The sequence below is a fragment of the Pagrus pagrus genome (assembly GCF_965226575.1).
Source record: "Pagrus pagrus genome assembly, chromosome: 3".
NCBI lineage: Eukaryota > Metazoa > Chordata > Actinopteri > Spariformes > Sparidae > Pagrus > Pagrus pagrus.
The window spans coordinates 16,899,731-16,925,204 of NC_140187.1; the positions used below are offsets into that span (position 1 = coordinate 16,899,731).

Below are 25,474 nucleotides of genomic sequence, written 5' to 3' on the forward strand. Positions count from 1 at the left end.
GACGTTGTGAAGTTTTTCTAATTACGTACTTTCACAGTCTTGTATTTCATTAATTTTTTAGACGAACTGCAAATTTCACCAGTTGAAAAAATATTTTAAAATGACAAACATCATTATGTGTAATTCAAAAACTGATTTTTCTCTCCCCCATACGTTACATATATTTCCCACCTGAAGGGGCGTGACTTTGCCTCTCTATGTGGCATCTTTACATGCTGCTGTGTAATAAACAATATGATAAGAACTTCACTTGCCTCCTTTATAAATATCTGTGGGAATCTGAACAGCTGTGTAGGAATAGTTGACATTGTTTTTGAAGTTTGGATCGTACACAAACTCCAGCTTGATGTGCGAAGGATTTTCCACCTCCCCTTCTCCATCCATGGAATACTGTGAGAACATGAGAGAGAAAGCATTTTCACGACTACTGCACCTTTTTTTATTGCAAACAGACACTTTTGATTTACAGTCTACACTCTTTCAAAATGACCTCCGCAAATATGTATTTGTCTCTTACTCACATAATCCAGCTCTGCCTTTGAGTCATAATAAGCCATGTCCAGCTCCTACAAGGAAAAAGATGCACATAAGAGACAGCTGCAGTGTTGACAACTGTAAAACAACACAAGGACTGGTAGACATGTGCTAAGGTCAGTAGACTCATGGAGGGATGGATTAATGTCTCGATCACCAAAACAAAACATTTTTGTCCTTCTTCATTTATATGCCTTCCAAAGTCTCTTGTCAACCCAAATATAAACAAAAAATAAATAAATAAATAGAATAGTTGCAGCCAAAATCTATGACGGGTTAAAGGAATGAATTAGATTTAGTCTGGAAAACTCCATTTGCAAAATTTCAAATATGATGCATTATTACAGAGTGGTGATACAACTAATAAGTGAAATCAGCGAGTTTTTTGTACCGTCACTAACAGCATCATAAGGCTATTCACGAGAGCTTAACACATGCTGTTAGGATCGCCATAGCAACACTCAAAGTCAAGCAGCAGCCATTCATCACAGCCTATTTTCTCACAATGACCAGGTCTATCAATGTGCTGAATGACGTCGAGATAGACCAATCGGTTCACTCGTGAATGTCACATGAATGGTGGGACTGATACTGTTAGTTGTTCAATTTTGTGCAAATAATTAATCATTTAATCTCCGAAATGGCAACAATAATCACACAAAGGTCAGTCAGAAGTGAGAACAGCATGGAGAAGAAGCAGCAAATCTTGATGCTGTAAGTACCAAATGTTTCCAATTGTTTTCCGCTCAGTGCTGTCACATTATGAATCAGTAGACAGGCTGTCAGGCTTGGGAAGAGCATCACCATCTGTTAGTCTTAGTTTCTGAAGAGTCCTACCATACTTCAGAATAAGCGTGACATCTACTCAGGGGCTGCTGTGTTCCTATTTTTGGTCTGCTCTGATTACTAAATGTTATCTCCAAACAGGGTCTCAGCCTGAATTACTATTCAAGTTAATATGACAAGTCTCTTCCTGTGTGCTGTTTGTCTTTTTGCTGTTAGTAATCCAGAGCTCCCCTCCTCAGAGGAGCGCCTGTGAGTTTTCCTCCATGTTGACCTCTCCTGAGAGCTCTGCTTCTTTAGACCCGAGCCTGTCAGCAGTGTTTCAAATCTCTGTTTAAAAATGTGTTGCCAAATACACAGATATCGAGTCAGCTTTTGGTAGAGAATGGGAAAGAATGAGGAGTATTAAGAAAGAAAGAAAGGATCCATATTTTTTAGAAAGAAGAAAGAAAAGAAAGAAAGAAAGGAATAGGGATCTTCATATTGATGCTGGAAAACAGCGTGTCCCAATCTTAAGGGTTTATTGCATTTATAGAAAGTGGATGACCATTTTGGAAAGTCTACACCATTTTCAATGAATGGGCTAAATCATGCAAAACCTCCCCTGTCTTTTAAAACGACAGAGGGATCCAGTGCCTCAGAGGAGGACATGAGAGGCCATGTGAGAGGATGAGGTTAACCCCGTTTCATTTTGCTGGGCAAATGAAGCAGACCAAGTGGAAAAGTGGGATGCCAATATGTGTGGGACTCGACAGAGCTGCACGGCTGAGTGCTCTCAGTCGTCTGTTTCACCCAGCTGAGCACGGAGGGATCTGCTCAGCTGACTGGTGTAAATGTTCTTTCTCAGGTCGTCCTATTTAGAGTCACAGCGCTCAGAGACATATCCATCTGATTTGAGCTCACATCGCTGGTTGAATACTACGCAACCTGTTCGCTGTGCAAAGCAATAATTCATTCTTATTCCTTTGACTGTCAGTGTCATGCTTTGACATTTAGGTTTTTCCTGTTTTATTTTGTAGTTCTCGCCTCAGATATCATATTTTGCTCTTTACTTCCTCCCTTTGTTCTTTCTTCACCTTTTTTTAATCTTCACCTGTGTTTTTATTTGTTGATTAATCCCTGAGCCTGTGTTTTTCTCTTACTATTTTCAGTTTGTACGTTCTGTTTCCCCCACATCAGTCCTGCGTCTCCTGTATTCTTCTATTCCCGCCTGTGTTCCTGGTGCTTCTTTGGTTTGTACTTTATTTAGTTTTATTTAGTTTCTGCTCCTTCTGTTTTGTTGCCAACTTTTTTGTATTTGCATTTTGTATTTAGACCTCAGCTTTGTTATTAAAGCTTGCTTTTTGTTGTTATACCTGCCTACCTCTGAGTGTCACTTTTATTGTGTAACTGCAACAGTCAGTTGATGTTAATCAAATAGATTGTAGTCCTTGGTTTTAGTTGTGTTGTTCAGTTCCTGTTTTATGGTGAAAGACACTCTTCCTGTGTCTTGTCTTGCTTTACACTTCCTGTCTTTTTCTGGCCTGTTTTCTGTTTTCACATGGGTTTCATTAGTTAATTCCTTGTTTTTGTAATTCTTAAGTACTTGAATTGTTATCTGCTTTGGTCTCTGGATTTTAGCCTTATTTAATCAAAACTCGCTTTTGTTTTGTCAACCTGTCCAACTCTTTTGGCCACATATCAACACTAGATATATTGATGCCTTTTGTTGTCATGGTCCTTGCTTTTAGTTTTGCTATTTCCTGTTTTATGTTGAAAGAGACTCCTTATTTGTCATTTTTGCTTTACACTTCCTGTCTTTGTCTTTTCCCACCTGTTCTTTGTGGCTTCAATAGTTAATCCCTGTGGCTTTGTAGTTTGTTTTTGTATTTCTCTTTGTTTTTTTTCTTGGATTTTTATCAGCCTGCTTTTGTTGCATCCTTTTGCTCCCTGGACTTGTAAAGTAGACCATCACATATAAGTCTTACGAGCTAAAAAAAAGTTTGGAATAACTTAAAAATCATTAGTCTAGTAATTGGTTTCCTCAAACAATTTTTTTAAGTAAAGTCAGTAAAGTAAAGTCAGATTTTAGAGTGTATTATAATGAATAAGTTTAAACATGGATTACGTTTATGGCTTGACTCCAAGATTGTGAATTGAAACAATCTTTCCAACAAAATTGAAACTTGTCAAACTGGCTTTCCACCTCCATCACACTTTAAAACTTCTGCCACATTAAACTGTGATAGGGGTCAAATCCACTGAAGACAAGAAAGACATAGAAAAAACCATAGGCTCTTTTCCTAGAGGCGCTATTTTCCTGAAACAGGACACGGACGTGAATGGAAGCAAAATCTACAGGCACAAACACAAATGGACATAAGCAGAAACTTCTTTGCAATTTTGATGACCACAGGCGTCGCCGCAACAGAGGCGCAGCTGGGCGCAAAGTGGAAGAGAGGCTGAATACATTATTAAGAGGAATTCAGAATCAGCAGTTGAGTGAGTTGGAGTGAGCTTCAGTTATGACACATGAGCTACTTTCATCCCCTTTAAACACAGCAACAGGTGAAACAGAGGCAGACGGCTGAAGAGAACGATTTCATCTCACAATAGAACAACACGCAAACAATTAACACAGGCTAATTAATCAAACTCTGTGGTTCTGACTCTCCCCTGCATATCTGCAAAGCCTCATTTATGTGTTTAAGTCTGATAAACAAAAAGTCTATTTGCATCAAATCTGTCTGCATTAATCAAATGGAAATATTTTTCTAGTCAGTGTTTGGAGAAACGTACAAGGCCAGTTATGAGTGGTGCCTTATCAAACAATCTAAATATTTAATGAAGGTATCCCCGCTGTGCCAGCTGTGAGTAGAGTAAGCAGGATATTGGGGAGTGTGATCTTCAGCCGTGGAGTTGGTTCTGAGTAGAAGGAAAAACAAGTGAACAAAATCCACTGAAGGCTGGGGGGTGTTTCTGCCTCCGCAATCTGCACTCTCACTCTCAGCCTTTTTATTTATTTTTATCATTTATTTATAACCTCTTGCTGTTGTGCACCCTGACAGTCTTTTGCGTCCTGAGCTTTTGCCTTCAGGACCCAGCAGCAGCTCTGAGATTTTATTTGATTATGGGTCAGGTCAGGTCTTATATTTCAGGGTTGAGTCCGGTCTAGAATCCAGTCAGAGATAACTGCAGGTTACAGAACAGTTCACGAGGTTTGCTGGTGCGGTGGTGGGCGCAGGTTTGCAGGACTTGCATGTGTGAATTTGTTGTAAAGCGTGTTCATGGACTCATAATCGTCTTGACATGACTGAAAACTAGAATACCTCCGCTAAGGCCCAACAATCCCCTTTAATTTTATTAATCCTATCCAATATAAAACTCAAAAGCCTCTGAACTTTAAACCACCCATAACTGCTAAACCATCATTTAAGCTCACCAGTACTCACTCATAGATACCAGCAACCTTTATTGTTTTTTTTTCATTAAGATCCATGCATTATTACCTACAAAATTAACAAAAAGCTCATGTATAATTTATAAAAAGATCAAAAAAACATAACCGACCATTGGAAGTTTTTGAGTTTGATGCTGTCCACAGTAAACATAATATTAACCGTATGTCATACAAAATATCATATTAAAAAATATGATTATTTTAAAAAAATTAAAAAAATAAAAAAATTTAAAAAAATGTTTTTACCTTTATTCCATCCTGCCATAGATGCTCTCGCTGGAGCCGCTCTGCTTCACTGGCCAACCTCTAAAAATGTTGAGAACAGAGAAACACTCACATTAGAGGAGAGAGTGCGATGACATGTCTGATTTCTGTGAACAAGGAGGAAGAAGAAAACTGATATATGACATAATATAATGTTATTATCACACTACCTGGAACTATAAAAACAAAAGAAGAAATAAGCAGCAGATGAAACATCACAGTCAGTGTTTCACAAGAAATACTCACATCGAGAGCTTTGCGCTTCTTAGCCAGGAGCTTCTCGATATCTGAAGCAACCTTCTCCACAATCTTCCGAGGCTGATTCCTCACCAGACTAAACCGTCGTCTCTCTTCGTTGTATATCTGTAAATTTTTAATGGACAAAGTTAAAAACATAAGAGCGATAACAGCTGCACAGTCATTCTATTGTGTCTGTTTCTGCTGACCTAATGTCTTGCTAATGACAAAATGCAAACTTCGACATACTGTCTATGCTGACTTCACATAAATCTGTGTTACCATTAGTGCCGTTGACTGGTGTGGGCATTATCTGTGTGATATTTGAAAATGATAATCGTAAAATTGAATGTGGAGACAACATTCACTCAGAACAACCCTGAAGGCAGACAGACCCTTATAATTCAAAACTCATGAATTTGTAAAAGCAAATCCTTTTTTCTATTCAAATACTGAGGACACTGGGGAGAAAAGTCATGTGTTGTGTTTGTGTTCAATTCAGATCTAAATATGGCTCCTGGCATGCAGTCTACTCACACACAATGTCGCTTTTTGTCTTTGAAAAAAAGTTTTCACTGAAGAATCACGCAACTGGAATGTCAGACACCATGTGGTATTAATTCTCTTAGCCAAGGTTATCAACTTAATCCCACAAAGAAGAGGAACAACAACATGTCATCCTGCTACATGTTAATTAATGGTAAACTATGCAGGAGTTCCCTAAAAACAATGTATAGGCTGATAGAAAAGTCTCTCAATCATCACTTGTGAGCCACTGGAAGTGTGGGCCTGCTGTCTGCCTGTATTTTCTCATTTTCTTTTTATTATCTCAGCGTTCGGGACGTTCCCTGGTCATTAAATACAGACGCTTTGGGTTGGTAGCTCACTCGGGTCGTGGTAGTAGACGATGCTATCATCCATCACCGAAGGCTGACAGTCATCGATTACTTACCCCTCTACTGTTGTAACACTGTGATTTAAAAGGCGTCCCCCTATCAGAGAACGCAGATAAGTAATGTGTCCACGCAGACTAACATTACATCTCCATGTCATGTTTTTTATTTTCATTATTGAAGCAGCAATAAGAAAATAATTGTTGCCCCCCCTATCCCCCAAAAAAGATGTTATCATCCATTACAATGTCTCACCCTGGACATCATCATATGCCAACTCTGCAATAGTGTGCCTTTAACCTGGAGTGAAAATACACTCAAAGCTCATGACAACACAGAGACAAAGTTTGAATGATTATGAGGCTTAAACCACATAGGAAATGCTGCAGAGCTGGCCGGTTGAGGGTGAAACATTTGGCTTCATTTCCTCCACTAATAATGTCTTCCAGTGGAGCTGAAGGTTGAGGTTTATTTCCCTCAGAGATGACAATAAATGGGAAGCTTAGAGTCTATTTCAGCCACAAGACTAGATCTATTTTAATGTATACAGCTGAGTCACGGTCTGCTGTGTGATTCACTCTGAGGAAAGGTAAAATAACTGTTTACCCCTTTTCATTACATTCTGCTCTGAAGCTTATTGCCAGCTAAACAGACCGGATTCACCCAGATTCTGCTCTTAATGCTCCTCTCCAGAGGACCAGCAGTTAAATTAGACCTCACATGGAAACACATCACAGTTCAACTTCAGAGGACCTGAAATGTGGCCTCACAAAGTATTCCTTATGATTTCATACTCCAGAGATCCTTTGTGGGTCATTGGGAGACATCCAGGGAACGACACTGGAGGGAAGACACATTTGAACTGCATGAGCAAATGTCTGAGGGACTTTTTCTACTTCGAAACTTTACAACTGCATAAAAACAAAATCAGGCGCTGTAGAGAAAGTTTGCACGAAATACTGCCCCTTTCTACACATCTAGGCGCAAAAACATGAACATCACAGAACCCAAGTGGAGTTCAAGAGGTTCATCATCATCAGATATGCAGGGGACAAGATATCCTCAGTATCTTGCTATGAGTTGCGGTCTGGTGGGTTTCAGGCCATCAGACGCTCTACCTCATGAGGAAAGCTGTCAGACAGAAGGTGAAAATAAGACAGGCACCGACCTGGATGAATACATTTGGCCAACCTGCATACATACTGTATGACAGCCGCTTCCTATAAAATGGACTTCATGAAATGAACTTCAAGACATCCCTCAAGTTGTGTACTGAGCAGCTGCTTTTTGGCCCACGCCGGCCGCACAGATGGGAGCATGCAGTAATGAACAGGGTGTCTCTGTGAGCCGCGTGCCGTCTGCGAAGAACTCGGCCATGTGTGGTATATACTCAGATTCAAGATATAATGCTCACCGAGGATGTGATGTAGATAAAATAAACCTTTATCAAAACAGCCTTTAACAATTTCCAAGGTTAAGAAACGGTAGCTTTCTTTGGAATAAAACAAACAAAATTAGTTCTGTCTTTTTCGGATTTAATTAACAAACAGCACCATCAAAAACAGTCCTATCAAACTGCAGGAAGCCGTTTCAGTGGTAAAAAAAAAAAGAAAACCTGATGTGGAGCCGGGCTGTATCACAGAGGCCATCACATTAAATGCAAATGTAAAATCTGGCTTTTTATAAGTTGAGAAATCGAAAATGACGTTTAATTTAAATTACACGCATTTCCTCGACAAGAGAAGATTGCACTGAGCTCTCCGGGCAGAGTAGAACAATTTCTTTAACAGAGTGTTTCAGGAGCACGGAGGGATTAATGAGGATTGAATGACCGAGTGAGTCTCACATCAAGGCATTACTGCAGGCTGCAGGCTGACCATCTGCTCTGCTGTGACACAAACAGAGAGGACACGTGCCGCTGCTCTGCTGAGGGAACGCCCCCACACATCTCCACTGAGCAGGGCTCTCTTGCCCCCTACAGATGATCTCTGGTCCTGGTTTCTGGCATTTGCCTCGTCAGGGACAGCCCCTCATTCTCAGCCGCCCCAACTGTTACAGCGAGGATGTTAAATAACACTGACGACTTATTGGACACTACAGGTAAAGGAGATTGGACATGTATCTGCAGTGTATGTTGCATGCAGTCAGTGGTTACAACTTTCAGTTTCTGCCACAAATATCAAAACAGCTTAGTTCAGTTTCATTTTAGGGATGCAACCAACAATTACTTTTTATTACTGATTAATATGCTGATTGTTTCCCTGATCCCTGAATAGATTCTTCAAACAAGTTTTGCTTGTGAAGCCCAATTCTGATATACTTTCTCTTCTCTTCTGTTCCATGACGTTCCAGTGTTGTCCATGAACTACTCTGTAATACTTGCTAGCAAACCAAATCTGTGGTTGAGAACAGTCCCAAAATTGCTCTTTGTTCAAAACTACAGAGCCCAGCTTCTGCAAATTATTTATCCTTTTCCAAAAATGGATTTCATTTTAAAGATAAACATCTTCAGAGGCAACAAATGGACTTTGAGTTGAGATTAAGATATACAGTAGCAGGGAAGATGTAAAGTGTTGAGACATGTACAAAAACAGTGTTAGTTTTAGCCTTTTCATAAGCTTTGTTATGAAAGATATCCCTAACCTTATCCTTTAAAAATGTCAACACAGACATCTTTTATCAATACCCATGTTTCTCTGGACAACCCACTAACCTCATTGGTAACTAATCCAATCGGCAGGAATATTGGCGTGTATGTGTGTTACAATGTACGTTTCTGAAAACCACGTTGACACTTGGAATTTCTTTAGGTTGCAACTTTACGATCCATTCGATTCAATTTTCAATTTTATGTTGTCACAATGCTGTGTTGATGGTCTAGTTAGGTTTAGGCTCATAAACCAATTGGTTAGGGTTCGAAAAAGATCAGGCTTAAAGTAACTGTTTTGGTCATGACAAACACAGCTGGAGATGTCCCGACTTCATGTCAAAGATATCCACTTTTTGTCACCATAAACATGGCTGGAAATTGTCCCAACATCTAATTAAAAATATCCAGTGATTCACACTTATAAATGTTGAAGGCAGTCTCGAACTGCGATCACTGGTTTGACAGCTTTCTCACCTGTAACTCCACCACCATCCCCTCTACCTCAGGATATGGAAGTCAGATCATAAACATGTCACGTGAATGTGATATGACATGTAGTCTAGAAATGTCAACATGGTACGTAACCTATGACACACACAAATGTAAATGTGTCTGTGGTTCGCAGAAACGTTAACTGCCAACATTTTATCCTCGCGGCTGATCTGTGGTGACAGTTTTCACAGAAGCTACCTTTTTACAGACGAAATGTTCAAAATCCAGGCTATTTTTCCTTGTGTCAGTTAGACACCAGGTTACTGCAGAGAGCCATGCGTCACATTAATGTGTATAATACAAAAATGCATCAAAATGCATCTGATGAAACATACATGTGCATGAAAGTAATGCATTCATGAAAGTGAATTGCTGTACTAGCAAGACAATAACGCAGGTATTACATGATCAGATTATGAAAGATGTGAATTAGTATTCATGCATGTAGGTGTTATTAAGCTCATGACTTCATGAAACATAGATATTCTAAATCAGACCACTGTGGGTGTGTGTTCATGCATCTCCCTCGCTTGAATCGTGCCATGTGTGCAAGATTGATAATTATTGCAAACAGTACACAAAGTGCCAGCAAGATTTGGCTTTGGCATCTCAAAAGCCGAGCATACATGATGGAAACTGATGAATATGAGAGCTACTACAAAGAGTTTTATGTCTCTCCAGGGAAAGCTAAAGCATTGTGTTATTGGCTGTTCCCAATAAAATTCAGGGAAAAAAAGAAACAAAGAGGTTCATGCAAGGCAGACTCTCATTGTTTCATGTTCCAGGCACCTCCTTTGCTGTGGCTCTGAAACTTAATGGATTCACAGTGTCTTCTTTTTTTTTTGCACGCTGACCTCTCTGCCGGGTGCATTTCTTATTGAGTTAATGCAGCACTGTGATGAGTAAGAACCTGTATATACGATAAAAAGAGAGCTACACACTCACCCCTTTCAACTGCTGAGCTCCAGTGATGTGCTGAAAGACTCTGTCAATCTCCTGCTCGATACGCCTGGCCCAGTGCATTATCCTGTGGATAGACATCACAGGCTGACTGTCACACAACGCAAACAAATGGAAACGATATGTGTGTGTGAGTCTGTGTGTGTGTGTGTGTGTGTGTGAGAGAGAGAGAGAGAGAGAGAGAGAGAGAAAGAAAGAGAGAGAATGAGAGAGTGAGTATTTCAAAGAAGTAAACAGTGGTGTTGCAACAATAGTCAAAGCTGTTACATGTACATAGATTAAAACGTGCTTCAATTAAGAAATCAAATTATCTTCAAAAAGAGATGACTCTGAAAATGAGAGGATTACTTCTTTTTGGCTCTTGATAACATAAACAGATGTGGTTCAAAGATGTAAACAATGTCAAGGGTTAGGGTTAGGTTAAAAAAATTGTCTTCCAGACTGAAACCAACACAATTAACAAGATAAAAGATAAAACACAACTTTGATACTCTATCAACAAAATCATTACAAGAAAAAACATCTCCAGTTGTCTTGTTACCACTGATCACACCAATTCAACATTTTCTCGTCCGATGCAACTTTCATTGACTGACAAGACGAATAGAAAAGAAGCTTATTCAACAATTGCATCCATCGCCGAGGTTGAGCGCGAGGCCATGAAACGTTACGAGCGCTACCTAATCAGCTTTGTTGGCTCATCGTCATAATTCTGTGAAAGGATATTTCCCAAAGCAAAGAAAAACATACAATCTGCCACATCATTATGTAATAAGTACATAAATAGCTTTTAAAACCTGCTGCGACAGCCAGGATCATTTGATGCAACTGGCATTTCTTGCAATGTCCTAAAAATAGAGCGACTAATGAGCCAGGATAAACAAAACAACCCCACAATCCAGTGGGAAAGAGGTATGCATGTGGCTCTAGAGGGGAGTAATACACTAGATACTTATTCTATACTCACAATGGAAGTCATATTTCATCCTGTTGATTTTGTTCGTGTTGTGCAAATTCCTTTATATTGCGCTGGATAAACAAACACACACCGTCAAAGGACTGGAGGACTGTCATCACCAACACAGGATGTTTTCAGGAAAACTAATGTTAAAAAAGGAAAGCTTTCAGAGGTTTGGGTAGCTGGCTGTTTCATGGTTAAGCATCTGACAGCATCAGCATTCCTACCAATATCGCAAATGTTAACTCCAACACAGAACTCACACCCACCATCGACTGCACACCAGAAACACCAGCGCTGTGAGAGCACATGTGGTTCCAGCACATGTGGTTCCAGCAGCTAATTCCCTCCCAGCCCACACAGACATCACAAGAAGAAGAAGCCTTGTTTTACATGGAAGCAAAACTGGACTAAAAAGTATTGCCATATCTGAATGTGTGAAAACATTTTGTACGAATACATTCAAATGTGTGAACGTGTAAAAATGTTCCGATCAAATGAATCCAATTGCTTGAATTAGGCCTACTGAAAGAAAACTGAAGAAATAGATGTAATCATCTAATTTTTGAAATTGTGCGAAGGAGTTGATGTGCATGATATCATGTGAACAAATAAGAAAAAGATTTGTACAAATAATTTCCAATGTGGTAGATCATGAAGAAAATCTGCACAAAGGTTTGAAGTTGCACGTTATCTCTGCTTGTGTGTGAAAAGAGTTGACACAGAGCGCCACAGCAATCCCAAATTTATAGCTACAGATTAAAACTACAGATACAAATCAACCTACAGGTACAAAAACTCTTGTCCAACATTCGACACCTCGTCCTGAACATTTGGGGTTGGGTATCAATTCACTATCCAACCCTCTGTGGCAGTTTTTTTTCCAGCAGTCTGCTCAGTGGTGGATCGCCTGCCGCTGCCAAATCCTGTTTCCAAGTTTTACCCCTACCCCTCATGTTCGAGTGAACCCCTTGACCCCTGTGCTCCTGCCAGGAGCAGGACAGAGTGCAGCAACTTCACTGCTGGACTTAAATTTCAAGCACCATATGCCATCAGAGAGGAGGATGTGGCATTGATATACGTGAAAATATGGGACTGTCATGCACAAGTCAGCCATAAGAATGTAACATTAGTGAGCTAGGTAGTTAGCGACTGAGACATCAGCGAATGTTTTATGCTTTTTATGAAGAAAAGGAACATAATACATTGAAAAGACAGACAGTTGTCATGACTGTTGGCTTGAGAAATCCCTGTTTGGAGGGCCATATAGTCCTAACACTTCACCATGCCCCTCTATCCCAACAAGAATCTGGAAACACTACCCCTAGATGTGAACGTGCAAAATGGAGGGGTAGGGCTACGTGTTAGGGGTGTACTGGGAAAAACATTGAAATGTGAGTCTACAGGACAGGAGGTGGAAAATCCAGTTGAGCTCCTGAATCTAACATTAGGAGGTGAGTGGCTGCCTGCCTGTTTTTAGCTAATCATGTTAATATAGTTTAGATAGCTGTGAAGAGATCATTATTCCCTGTGATGGTTTCAAGAAATGGCTAGAGTGGCAATGTCAGTGCTATGATGCTCAACAATGACGTGAATAGTTTGATATTTAGTTGATATTTTTGCAGGAATCTAGCAATCAGAGGTTCATCTGATTCCCCTGTGTGTCATGTAACATTAAAATAAATGGTGTGTGTTACATTAGCAAATCGCTAAGAAGAAGAATGCCCTGCCCCGTTTAAACATTCATTTATTGCCGTCTGATGTGATGGTTTGGTAGCGTAATATGATTTATTGGCAACATGAAGAACTGCAAGGAAAGCAATAAAGCTGGCGATGGAGTAGGAAGGCAGCCAGAGCAATCTAATGAAGGATTTCTGGACATTATGCTAAATTCCAGCGTGGCATTATCTAGATATATAACAGGCATAGTTACGTGATGTTTAAAAGCAACCCCCACTCCTGATTTTATGCATGTGAACTTCAGAAACACACTCTCCACTTTCCCCCTATGATCAATTTCATTAGAATAAATCACAAGACAAATCCGCTGCATCCAGTGAAGAGAGAAATATGTGGTAAAAAACCGCAGATACAATTCCATCAAGACAATGTTAATCAAAGTGCTGCGATCCATGCTGCTGCTGGATAACAAGCTTTCAGGGTTCATACTTGACTTTGCAGTGACCATGCCTCAGGTGATGATGGCTCGTTCTCTAAATGATCACTGGTTACACACAGCCTGGGGTCAGACGGTAATGAGACAAAGAGCAGATGGGAGGCTTGTATCCAGGCAGGAAAATGTTTACTAATGTGTTGATTAATTTGTTTCTCTGCACTGAATTATTTACAATTAAAACACGATATTAAAGCAAACATCTCATCGTTGTTTTATGTTTCCTGTCAACACTTTTCAGGTAACCAATGCATCTGATATTAGATGATTAATGGTATGTGCACACTTTTCCCCTGATGCAACTCGGTAACATCGTTCATTCTCCCTGCCTGGTGCTGTAAGTGCCAATGCATCCTCCTACCTAAACGTCTGCATAGGTTGATTGCCAGTGACTCCAAAAACAACATAAAGGCTGTCAGAACTTCCTTTTCACATGATGTGTGTTTCAAAACGGTTACAGTTTGGTCAGGTTTAAAATAATAATAATAATAATTTGTGATAAAATAAGGGAGGGAGCATCTAAGAGCGGAGCCATCAGCAACAAGCACAACTGTATTTCCATTTGTCGCAATAAATGGTTATTCCTGTGACGAGTGTTCCTGACTGAAATAAGGTCCGTGGTCAACACAAGCTTAAGATGTTTTCACGTCTTGCTGTACAACATAAAATACGTCAGTAAAGACCCAAAATTTGAATTAAAAAGCACTAACTAGCTTTAAATGGCAGCTGCTAACAAGTGGCTAAATGAGGCTACAGACGCTGTCGAGGACATTAAACGGCCACACACCACCTTTACATCCAGACTTAAGTCGGAAGCTATTCTCACTCTAACTTAACAACCTGTAGATTGATCAGTTTATAGAAAATATGATTTTATAGCGTGGTAATGCTGCATTACAGTCAACTTGGAGCTAAAACATTTCCGACCTCCTACAAAACAGGACAGTATACTTCCTACTTGTAAGCTCTAGGTAAATCTACTCCAACTACCCCCGGAGCAGTTTTCCGATGTCACACAACAATGGTAGCAATGGCAGGGGTAGAATGTATTTGTATTATTATTATATTTAGATACGGTTGTATAAAAATGTCATAATATGGAAAGTATAGAGGCGTTTCTTATCTCATGCATCATTTTCCCTCCTCTGTTTTGTTTATATGTGCAAGGATGCTGCACAGCTGAGGGTTCAGTGTGTCTACACTTGCCCAAAGAGACGTCATTTTGTAACGGTCAGCCAAGTTTTATGTGAACGTTTGCTGTCGTGCACCTGGAACGCTCGGAGGACAGAAGTTGTAAATTTCAACAAGGAAGCAAATGTCTGGCAATATTTGAACCTACTGTTTGCATCCACCATGACGTCCTCCCTACGTCACAGTCCTAGGGCCGCTAGAATGACCCCAGTGGAAGTTATTTTCAATACAGCACGGAAAGGAAACACTCAACAGTGTCAGCAACACAACATATACAGTATGTGCTCTTAGTGATTAACAGCATAATCTCATCCCAAACTGCCATTTTCAGAGCAGCACACACAATCCTACACAACCTATCAGAACAAAAGCAGCATCCTGCAGCATGAGAGCTGGTGTCTTTCATATTCAGTGCATCAATGCGTGTGCAGTCTACTAGCCACAGGGAACAGAATCACTTAGGATGAAGAATATGCTATAAAGGACTAAAGATTGTGGTAAATACTACAGCATTTATGTTATAGACTCCCTGTATGCCTGGTCTTTGCCGTCTTATTCTCAAGAGAGCCTGAGGATCACTGAATGAAAGCAGTTTCAGTTAAGATCACTTCACTTCACTGGTTCAGCCTTCATTCACTGACTCTGAATGTGATCCCCTGTTCAGCCAGACCAAATGGATTAGGGAAGTCTTTGTGCACCCGAAACATTTAATTGAGCTTTCTACCTAAATTAGTTCGAACCAGGAAATAAATCTTAATACCCAGAAAATCGGCTCGAATCCTGTAAGTGACCAGAGAGCCGATTCATTATCAGTCAGACAGCTCCAAGCTGAGTTACGAGACAACATCACAGATTAAAGTCTTGTTTCTAGTGTTGGAAGAGCCACAAATTTTGGCTTAACAGCTCAAATCCACAGAAACACCCATTTCAACAATGAAGAGCCATTATCTGGATATCCTTTGTTTCCTCAGTTTTCATTTTATTATGATCTGAACACAGGTGACCGTCCTCCATCACACTTCACTTCTTCTGATAGAAACGTTCCTCTGGGCTGCAGGAAAATTAAGATATAAACACTTGATTTTTTTTTTTTTTAACTCCGGCAGCATCAAAACTATCACTCTTAAGGCCCATTTAAGATGTGATGGAGTGCCTGACAAAGTGTCCTCGACAAGCAGAGGCACTATTTAAAAGTGAAAATTATTTTCAGCTCCAGGCAGCTGAGGCAGCGGCAGAATAAAGTGATCTGAAAAAAGAGCAGCAGCTATTGACAACTGTGAAAGTGGCAATGATCAGAAGAAGATGTATTTTTTGATAAACCCTTTTAAAAACACATTCTGGTTGTCAGTAGGATTCATTTTCTACCGACTTGCCACAGGCCAGCGTGTTAATGTGATTACTGCAGCCCTGAAGCCGAGACCACCATGGCTGATCAAACGAAGATGTTTATGAAAATAAATGACCGAGCTGTTCCTTCTTGCTACAGAACAGAACAATGGTGAGTCAGCATCTTGTGATTCTCACACAATACTTATTTGGCAGAAATAAAACATTTAAGCCAGACTAGCACGTACAATCTTGGGATTATTCTCCAGGTCTAAATCAGTCAACTTTGTACATTTTGTTACTTTTTTAAATACTTTCAGCGGTATGTTTTGGGGTATATGATGATACATATCTTATCATGTGATAATAGAAAAACACTGATTGTTTCATATTATTATATTATATTTGTCCATTTGTAAATGGGTCAGTTGCAGCACTAGGTAGAGACATAGTGAACTAAGAATTCAACTGATGATGTGTTTATTTCTGCATATGACAATGAAGCCTTTGAATCAAACAAACTATCCTGGGAACCAGACAGACTGCAAGCTCATGTTTCATTTGCTCTGGAAGATGTCAGTCTACAAACAAACACGGAGGAGAGTGAAAGCGATACAGAACAACCCAATCACCAGAATCAATGTTGGCACTTTATTTTTCACAAATATTGTTGAGACATGATGAAACTACATTTCTTTGTGTTGCCACTTGAGTTTCTTTATGTTCAGTTTTCTCCTTTATATTGTGAAAGGCTGAGCTTATGATCTTGTTAGGTTTAGGCGCGAGAAAAACGTATACTATACTATACATTGTTTTCAGGAAACTCCTATACCTCTAACAAAAACAATAACAGTATCCACGATGATTTCCCATTAACTGACTTGAATTACCAAACCATTATTATTCTGAGATCAACAGAATCACTGAACAAACGTAAAAGACTCGAGTCACAAGCTTGTTGCATCACAAGTTAATTCAAAAACGCTACTGTAAGGGGTTGTAAAAACCCTACAGTGTGAATAAATCAGGTTTGTTTTATGACTGTAGCTCACAGACCTGCAGCACAGCTTTAACTGCGTGAGTCAGTGCAGCTGAAGCACAATCCAAAGTTTTTTACTGCGTGCTCCATTTCGTCTCCTCCCGAGCCCTGTGGGACGTCAGAAAACTCCGTATCGCAGTGCTGCGATGAAGCGGCTGAGCAGCACAGCGCGCTCGTGCCTCGTCTCTGTTACCTGCTATACTCACACACCCCTGGGAGGAGAGCGAGAGAGGCAGTACGTGATGTGACCCATATTCACTTACAGCAGAGAGAGCGAGAGGGTGAGAGGGTGGAGCAGCAGAGCGATAGGTGGAGGATGAGCAGGAGATAGAGGAGACATTTACAGCTCCATGTATATATGTATGTGTTACGTCTTTGTCTATGTGCAGCATCTATTTAGTAAAAATGATGTTTGTACACAACTAAACATGTTTTGGAGGAAACAAAACACTGTCCAGATTACATTTTTTTTAGACATCCTACAGGGATGAACGTGTCTGTTCAGGCTGAAATATCTCAACAACCACTGGACGGATTGCCATGAATTTGTAAACAAACTCGTGATCCCCAGAGGATGAATCCTCATGACTTTGGCGATCCTCTGACTTTGGCTCTATAGTGACGCCATGAGGTTAATGTTTGTAACAGGGCCACAAGTACGGTACGGCCAAGTGTAATATCCAAATGGAAAGAAGCTGCAATAATTTGATAAAGGTAAAATGTGTGAATAACAGCATTGTAATGAAGTCCTGTAGTGCTGCAGAGTCGGTACAGACGTCACCAAATGTCATGTCATCATGATTTTGACAGTGAAATTAAATAGTAGTGCAAAAATGATCATTCATACATTATTGTACATTAATATCTCTCAAAATAATCGCAATGAAATTGACCATATCATTAAACCTTAGTTTGTGGTTTTAAATGAAATGTCTGAACAACTGCTGGAAGGACTGTCATGACTTTGGTTCAGATATTAACGTCCTTCGCAGGATGAACTGTAATTACCTAAGCGGACGGTTTTCACTTTTTCCGGTGATTTAGCCAAATGCTAACAAGAATAGATGATCGGTCGAACACTGTTTTTAATTTCTCCATTTTTACTGAGAGAAAAATGTAGCTTGAATGTTACTGTGCTCTAAAACATAATTTCCCTTCGTTATAACAGGCATGTATGCATCTCTTTATGATTGCTACACAGTATAATAACATGTTTTCTCTGCGAGACAAGAGAAGACACAAAATCAATGTTGTGCAGGCGTGAATAGTCAGAATGTTTGTGAGTGCCAGCGGAGGTGTGGAAGCTCTACATGTTAGCATTTAGCTCAAAGCACAGCTGTAGAGTCTCATGGAGCCATTAGCATAGCTGAAGACTCTTATAGTCTTGTTAGTTAATGATTGGCAACACAAACTAATGCTTTGGGGCTCTGTCTTTATTATGTGTGTTGAGGTGTTCAATTAAAACATGATTAACATTTTATGGTTATAGTTAATCAACTCAAAGCACTGGGCAGAGGTTAGGGAAGGACCATGTCAGCACTGGCTTGAACCACAATACTTTTTTTAATATTTAACCATAACAATTAATGCTGCAACAATAAGAAGTTTCATTGATTTGTTGATCAACAGAACAGAAATCTAAGTGACAGCAAGCAACGAAATCAATCGTTTAGCTCCATTGTGAAGCAAAAATTTCCAAGATGTGAGGATTAGCTGCTCCTCCTTTGTCCAGATCCCTGTAAATTGATCGCATCTGGGTTTTTGTCTGTTGGTCAAACAAAACAAGACATCAGAAAATGTTGTTTTCTCTTTCTTTTGGCTGTTTTCCTCTAAATAGTTAAGCCAGTGAACCTGAACTTGGTGTTTCCTTTCATGTGTGTTTCTCTCGAGCAACTGCAGCTACTTCTGTAAAAATACTTCTCAAACTCGAGGACACAAAAGACACAAGGCTCTCCCGCTCGGCTGATAGAAAACTCCAGAGCATGACAGGTTTTTCGACAAGACTCGCCAGTTTTCTGCATTCCTTCCCTGTAAAACTTCACACGCTTTGCCCTCTACATGTCAATGCAAGAATACATTTAAGGGCCACTGCTTGAGAACCACAAGGACGACCGAAATCGACTGACAAAAAGACAGATCGATCGGTGATGAAAATAATCACGAGGGGAGCCCTTGCTCTGTGATCTCTTCCCATTCTTAACCAGGTGTTTTGGTTGCCTTAACCCCAAAAACATGAGTAAAGTCCTGCTCTGCAAAGTCTAACTGATGTCACACTTCCTGGATTGGAAAAACAACATTGCCAGTGAATGATTTCAAGCAGGAATTACATTTCTTCCAGAGCGTAGTTGGAGAGCAAATTAGTAGCAGAGACATACTTTATGTGGAGAGAGGGTTGTTATCTATCTATCTATCTATCTATCTATCTATCTATCTGCGGAGACAGAAGCAAGAGTCAGACAGAAGGGGCGGGAGTGAAAACAGGGCGAAGGGATATAAATCCTCACTGCTGCAGTATTAATTCTTAATTGGAATGAGATGCTGTTCTTCAGCGTAGCGATTCTGCTTCATTTAGCTTACATGAAGAGACCCAGGGCAGAGGGCTATGTAGCTGTTTCGGAGCACTCAGCAGAAAAATAAGGAGGAGGAGGAGGAGGAGGAGGAGGAGGAGGAGAAAGCAGCAGCTATACCCTACTTGAAATAACCCAATTCATCATAAAACACACACATACACATACACGCACACGCCTCTGATTTATAGACCTCCTTCCTAATTGGTAAATACACCTCGGATCTCCAGTAGTGATTGGCCAGAGAGCCCTCGCTGCGTGCCCCGAAGATGAGTGGACCATCTGGCCTGTTCCTCCCTCCAGAGCAGCCTGATTGCAGAGCCTGGAGGTGGGCCCAGATAACTGGAGTCTCAAGTTATGTGCCAGCTGCACTAAACAGGGACGGGTTAAAGGTGAGGAATTAAGAGCGAAGCACGGGATTGATTTAAACGGAGAGAGAGTGTTCATTAAAGCACGTCTTTCAGCAGGATTTCCAACAAAACCACACCTTTCTTCTTCATCCGTGCAACATCCTACAACTACTACGTACTATAGGCTACTGCTGGAAGAGGCTGCACGAGAGGTTTCACCAAATAAAGCAATGTGTTGCTCTTTACTTGACAGCCTGCATGGAAAAATCTAGCAGTGGCGCACAAGAATAGCAGGGGGGATCGCTGGGGGGAAAATAAAGCCCTTTTCAGTTTTTACAACCACTGCACAGACTTAATGCTTTACTTTAAGTGTCACATCTCTCCATCCACTTCATTATTTTTTAATGTCTCCCACATTCAAAGTTATTTTGCATATCACTCTTTCAAGCCTCTGAGGGGTTTTTCATCCCACCTCTCCATCACATCTGCTGTTGCTGATGTGTGTATCCATCTGCATTATTTCCTCATGTGGGCAGAAAAACAAAACACTTCTGATGCAAGACACAGACGCGAGGCTTAATTCCTGTCCAAATACTGCACGTTTTATCTGACATAAAAGCCAACCTGATGATTCAAAGAAAACACCAATCATGACATCCTGTCAAATGTGACAATAAAAACCCTTTATAATGCTGTGAGCGAGCTTTCCCCCCCTGACACTGTGGACGACACCTCAGCTTTGAAACACCCAGCCTTTACATTGATGCCATCGCCAACACTGTCACAAATTACATAACAGCGGCGAATAAAGCAGGATGACAGAAGTCTCAAGCCCCCAAAGTTGTCTCCCATCACAGCCCCGCTATGTTTTCAATCGGGCTCGCCGTTACTTACGTGTACTGCTGGGGGAAGGTGAGCCCCGCCGCTCCAGGCCACGATGCGCTGAACATCAAGATAATCTGGATAGATACCAAGCAGACGATGCTGCGAGACCTTTTGCCTATCGCCATTTTCCATTAACAATTCTCGTCACGGGCTTTTCGGTGCGTGAATGAAGCGCTCCGGACTGTCTCCGGGGTGTAAAAAGCCGAGGCTGGTGTATGTGTGTGTGTGTATGTGTGTGTGTGTGTGCGTGTGTGGACGTCCGGCTTCAGTTTCCCGACGAGTTCATGTCGGTGTGTGCCGTCAAGTGGACGCGGAGGAGGCAGGCATTGGCCGTGGAGGCATCGCGGACGGTGGGAGATGCTCTAATGCAGCTGCCAAGACACTGCAGAGTCTCTCCTCCTGCTCCCACATACACCAACACCAACACCAACAGCAACAGCACCACCACCACACAGGCCGGCGCGTCCACGACAGCCCCCTCTCTCTCTCTTTCTCTCTCTCTCTCTTCCTCTCTCATCCGCCAGGCGCGTTCACGTCACCAGGCAACAGAGGAGCAGCAGAAGCATCCAGTTTGGCTTTATTTATCTCTGCAGAGCCACGTGGGATTTGTCATCGACATACATTTCGTTTTTATGCGCTTCTGGATGGACTACAGCCGTTCAGGAGGATGCAACAGAGGGTCCCTGAATGCAACATGATGAGCACTAACCTATACATTATATTTAGGATTTAAAGGAGACATGTTCTGCTCATTTTCAGGTTTATTATTTTATTTTGGGTCACTACTAGAAAAGGTTAAATGGATTAATGCTCAAAAAACACATCAGTCCTCTCATACTGTCCAGTGCTGCAGCATTGTATTCCCACCCTCTGTCTGTTTTAGCTCCTGTCTCTTTAAGGCCCCTCCTTCCAAATACCCAGTCTGCTCTGATTGGTCAGCTTGCACACGCCTGAGCCAGTGCCTCTAACAACAACAGAGCAGCTGCCAAGCCCCCAGGAAAAATGGCAGGCTTTGAAGTCAGTTTTTGTAGTGGCTAAACGTTGTAATGACATCGTCACGTGATGCGCTGCGGCCCAGAAAGACATTTTCCCATAAGCTTACAATGTGAAAGAAGCCTCTGTAAAACGGTAGATACATTTTTGAAAAAAGACATGTACACAGGGAGTTACAGTAGTCAAGACGAGATTAAATAATTGCATGGACAACCTTGATTTTTGTAATATCATGCAGCTGATAAAAACACGATTGGACAATCTTTTTTACGTGTACGTCTAGGTTAAAATCTTTTGGCTGAGTGCTTTAAGTTGGAGGTGAGTTGACCGAGGAGGTGATTATCAAACTGAGTCCTGATATTAAAAGGGGGCAAAGAGGACGACTTCAGATGTGGTGTCGTTCACAAAAACATAAAAAACCCCGAAGGAAAGAAAAAAAATGATAAAACAAAACAGGTCTCCTTTAAAAAAAACAAATGCTTTAACATGTACATCATCATCTATAAATCCTGCATGCAGTATACAGCCCACTGGAGGCCTACATTGACATGCAGGCTATACATGCATGCACATAACCCCCACTTCATGTATTTAAAGGAAAAAGCTCACCCAATAATGACAATTCAGTCATATCTATGTCACGTTTCAGATTGCTATGGGCACAAATGGGTTTCTGAAAAGGTCGACCGACGCCAGAGCATCCGTTTGAAGTTCATATTCCTTGCTAAGAGCTCAGTTAAACTGCCTTTGATCAAAGTCTCTTGATTTTGAATATCTGCCAACCAAATCCTATCTAATATGTTTTTGTACTTTCATGTAGGACAGCTGTACAAAATACTGAGACTATAGTAACATTTAATTAAAATACAGTATGATTAGCAAAGACAAAAAACATTTAAATCAGTTTGACAGGAGAGTGGCTCTGCTTCAAGAAAATATAACATGCATCTCAGGTTTGCTTTGATGGTTTGAGTATTTCGTCTTCTGTTCTTTTTTGTTTCATATCGGTGCAGAGGAGTGTCAGCGTGGATCTACTATTGCAGGAAGCTTTGGACAGGAGCCAGACAGCCTGTCTTCATCTCCACAGGAACGAAATACGTTCAGGTTCGGCTGAACCAACAGCAGCACTCTAGAGTCCTGAGAATCTGACAGAGAATCAACACGACTAAAAAGGATGATATGTGATAATGTTTCCTATAATTTCCATAATATGTGAAATTCAGGGCTCCTGACGGTTCCCAGGGTTAAGAAGAAGTCAGCTGGCTGCAGGGCTTTCTCCTATCGGGCCTCCTTCCTCTGGAATAACCTCCCAGCTGACATCAGACAATCTGGTTCTGTTGACGCCGTTAAATCTAAACTCAAAACTCATTTCTTTGCCTTTAATTAGTCCTCAACTTCAATTGCTAGCTTCTTCAGTGGGTCGGTCTCAGTCTCAATGAGTTACCTATAGTATTGGAATTTACATTGTCCTCCCGACGAGAAACAATCTGCTCTTCTGATTAACATCGCATTTCTGTTTTTGCTTTCTGTCCCCGCAAGCTGCAAGCCGTGTCACCCTCTCACTCTTTATATCTTCCTCCTCCTCCTCTTTCTCCTCCTCCCCCTTTTCCTCCTCCTCTTCCTCCTCCTCCTCCTCTCTTTCCATTCAGGCTCCCTTCTGATGGACCACGGGCCCCTGGGACCATCTACCTCTCCTGGCTCCTGCTGCCTCACATACTGTCGGATCTGGATCATCACACCCTGGGCTCCGCTGGATCATTGCTCTCCTCTGTTTTATCTCCTTATATCTGTATTTCTGTAAAATGTTGATGCCTCTTCGCTCTGATCTCTCTGTCTATTGCTAATTATCTTCTGTGGCCTGCCTTCTTCCAGGTCACCATGGTGGAGGGGAGGTTGTGTGGCTCAGGCACCACTTGGCAAAGCCTTGGCCTCCACAGTCGTCTCCTGGATCCACACACTTTACATATTATAATCTGTATCAGATATTCTGTCAATGCAGCTTGTAAACTGTGATTTTGTTGTTCTTTTCTGTACATGCGACATCTATTGCATGTCTGTCCGTCCTGGGAGAGGGATCCCTCCTCTGTGGCTCTTCCTGATGTTTCTACATCTTCTTTTTTTTCCCCATTAAAAGGTTTTTTTTTCCATCAACATGGCAAGTTTTTCCTCACTCGAATCGTGGGTCTAAGGACAGAGGATGTTGTTCATTGTACAGACTGTAAAGCCCATTGAGGCAATGTGATTGTGATTTTGGGCGAGAAAATAAAATTGATTTGATACAACTCACTGGATGCAACTGAAAATTGCAATCAGGTTCTTAATTGCAACATGAGAAAAATGTTAAGAGGGTCTTTTTATCTTCTCACCTCACTTTTCCTCCAGCATACATTTAAAGCTGCTGTAGGTGATGTATTTGTATTAAAATAAGTGTTAAATAGCTCTGATTTCCAAGTGTAATCACTGTTATAGAGTGTTTTGTCAGCAGCCCATGTGTCTCGTCCCACTGCTCACGCAGCAAGACAGAAAAAAAAGAAATTGGTATCCCTGCACACTTTATCCAATCAGGACAGATTCTCCATAAACAGGATGTCCTGTCTGCTCGTGGACATGTAGAGAGCAGGATCCTCATGTTCTGGTACCTACAACCAAGCTACCAATTCCAGCAATTCGGTGACGAAGGGCAAATTATGAAAACGCTTGAAGAAAAGAAAGAGGCAAAGATAGCTGCCTAAAAAAAAAAAAGAAGAAGAAAAGAGTCGTGCAAGTGTGGTGATGTGGAGAGGAGGGAGGGGATTGTTAACTGCAAAACGGACAAGAAGATTGCGAAAACGACAACAACGCGTACAGCAGCTTTAATCAATAAACCTTTCTCACAGCGGACATTTTCACTTCTAAACACAGGTGTAACTAATAACAATAATACTGGCTGTGTTGTTCAGGTTGGCATTACACCTAAATGGAACAGAGGCATCGTGAATGTTACTCGTCACGACTGCGTAAAAGTCCGTTTCCCATTTTGCCTGATGTGTCTCATGTCCAGCTTGGGTCAGCACCAGGAGAGGAGTGACTCACCCGATGTTTCCATTGGAGCGGTTATGTCACTGCTTTGTGAGACCCGAGTGGCAGGGAAATGACGGGCCACGTCAGTGATGTATCACACCCTCTCTACGGTGAATATGAGTTGTTACCATGAGGTCGGCGGTACAGGACCTTTCATTAGAGCTCTGTTTAAAAAAAAATCCTTGAGATATGAGGTATGGGGCTTGCAGTTTGGTATAAGTATTATTTATTGTTTGTGATGTTGTGAGGCACTTTCTTATATGTGGAGGATATGGAGGATAATAAACATGACTCACTAAACATAGTGAATACAGATTAGACCGATCATAACATCACTGAAACCTGTGGCTTATTACCCTACTATTACTGTAATATATAGAGGCTCTGCTGCAAGCACACTGCACAGAGATAAACCTTAAACTGGTGCAACGCAGACTGCATTAGCCAGGCATGTTAGACATGCTCTATATGAGCACAAAGGTATAGAGAAAATTTGCATGGAAAATGGGAAATTAATGATAGAAAAATGTAAAATGTGTAGTAGCACAGAAGGAATAAAAGCGTGAAAAAACACTGAGATACATTTATTTCATCACCAGCGTAATAGAAACATTTGATTCTCTTACAACCCATTGATTTTCTTAATTATTGAAATCATTATTGGCTCATTAAACAGGCTA

The 25,474-nt window shown here is 40.9% G+C and overlaps 1 protein-coding gene across 1 annotated transcript in view; it reads right to left on the minus strand.

Moving 5' to 3' along the window:
- Positions 1-21,188, minus strand: part of LOC311255176 (voltage-dependent calcium channel subunit alpha-2/delta-2-like) — a 43,123-nt gene extending 21,935 nt beyond the window's left edge. Inside the window, exons 1-6 of the mRNA XM_084349436.1 lie at positions 20,751-21,188; positions 10,238-10,319; positions 5,267-5,383; positions 5,003-5,062; positions 522-566; positions 255-390 (exon numbers count right to left, since the gene is read on the minus strand). Of these exons, the coding sequence (XP_084205562.1) occupies positions 255-390; positions 522-566; positions 5,003-5,062; positions 5,267-5,383; positions 10,238-10,319; positions 20,751-20,866 (556 nt within the window). The 5' untranslated portion in view covers positions 20,867-21,188. The remainder of the gene's footprint in view (positions 1-254; positions 391-521; positions 567-5,002; positions 5,063-5,266; positions 5,384-10,237; positions 10,320-20,750) is intronic.
- Between the last annotated feature and the right edge of the window lie 4,286 nt (positions 21,189-25,474).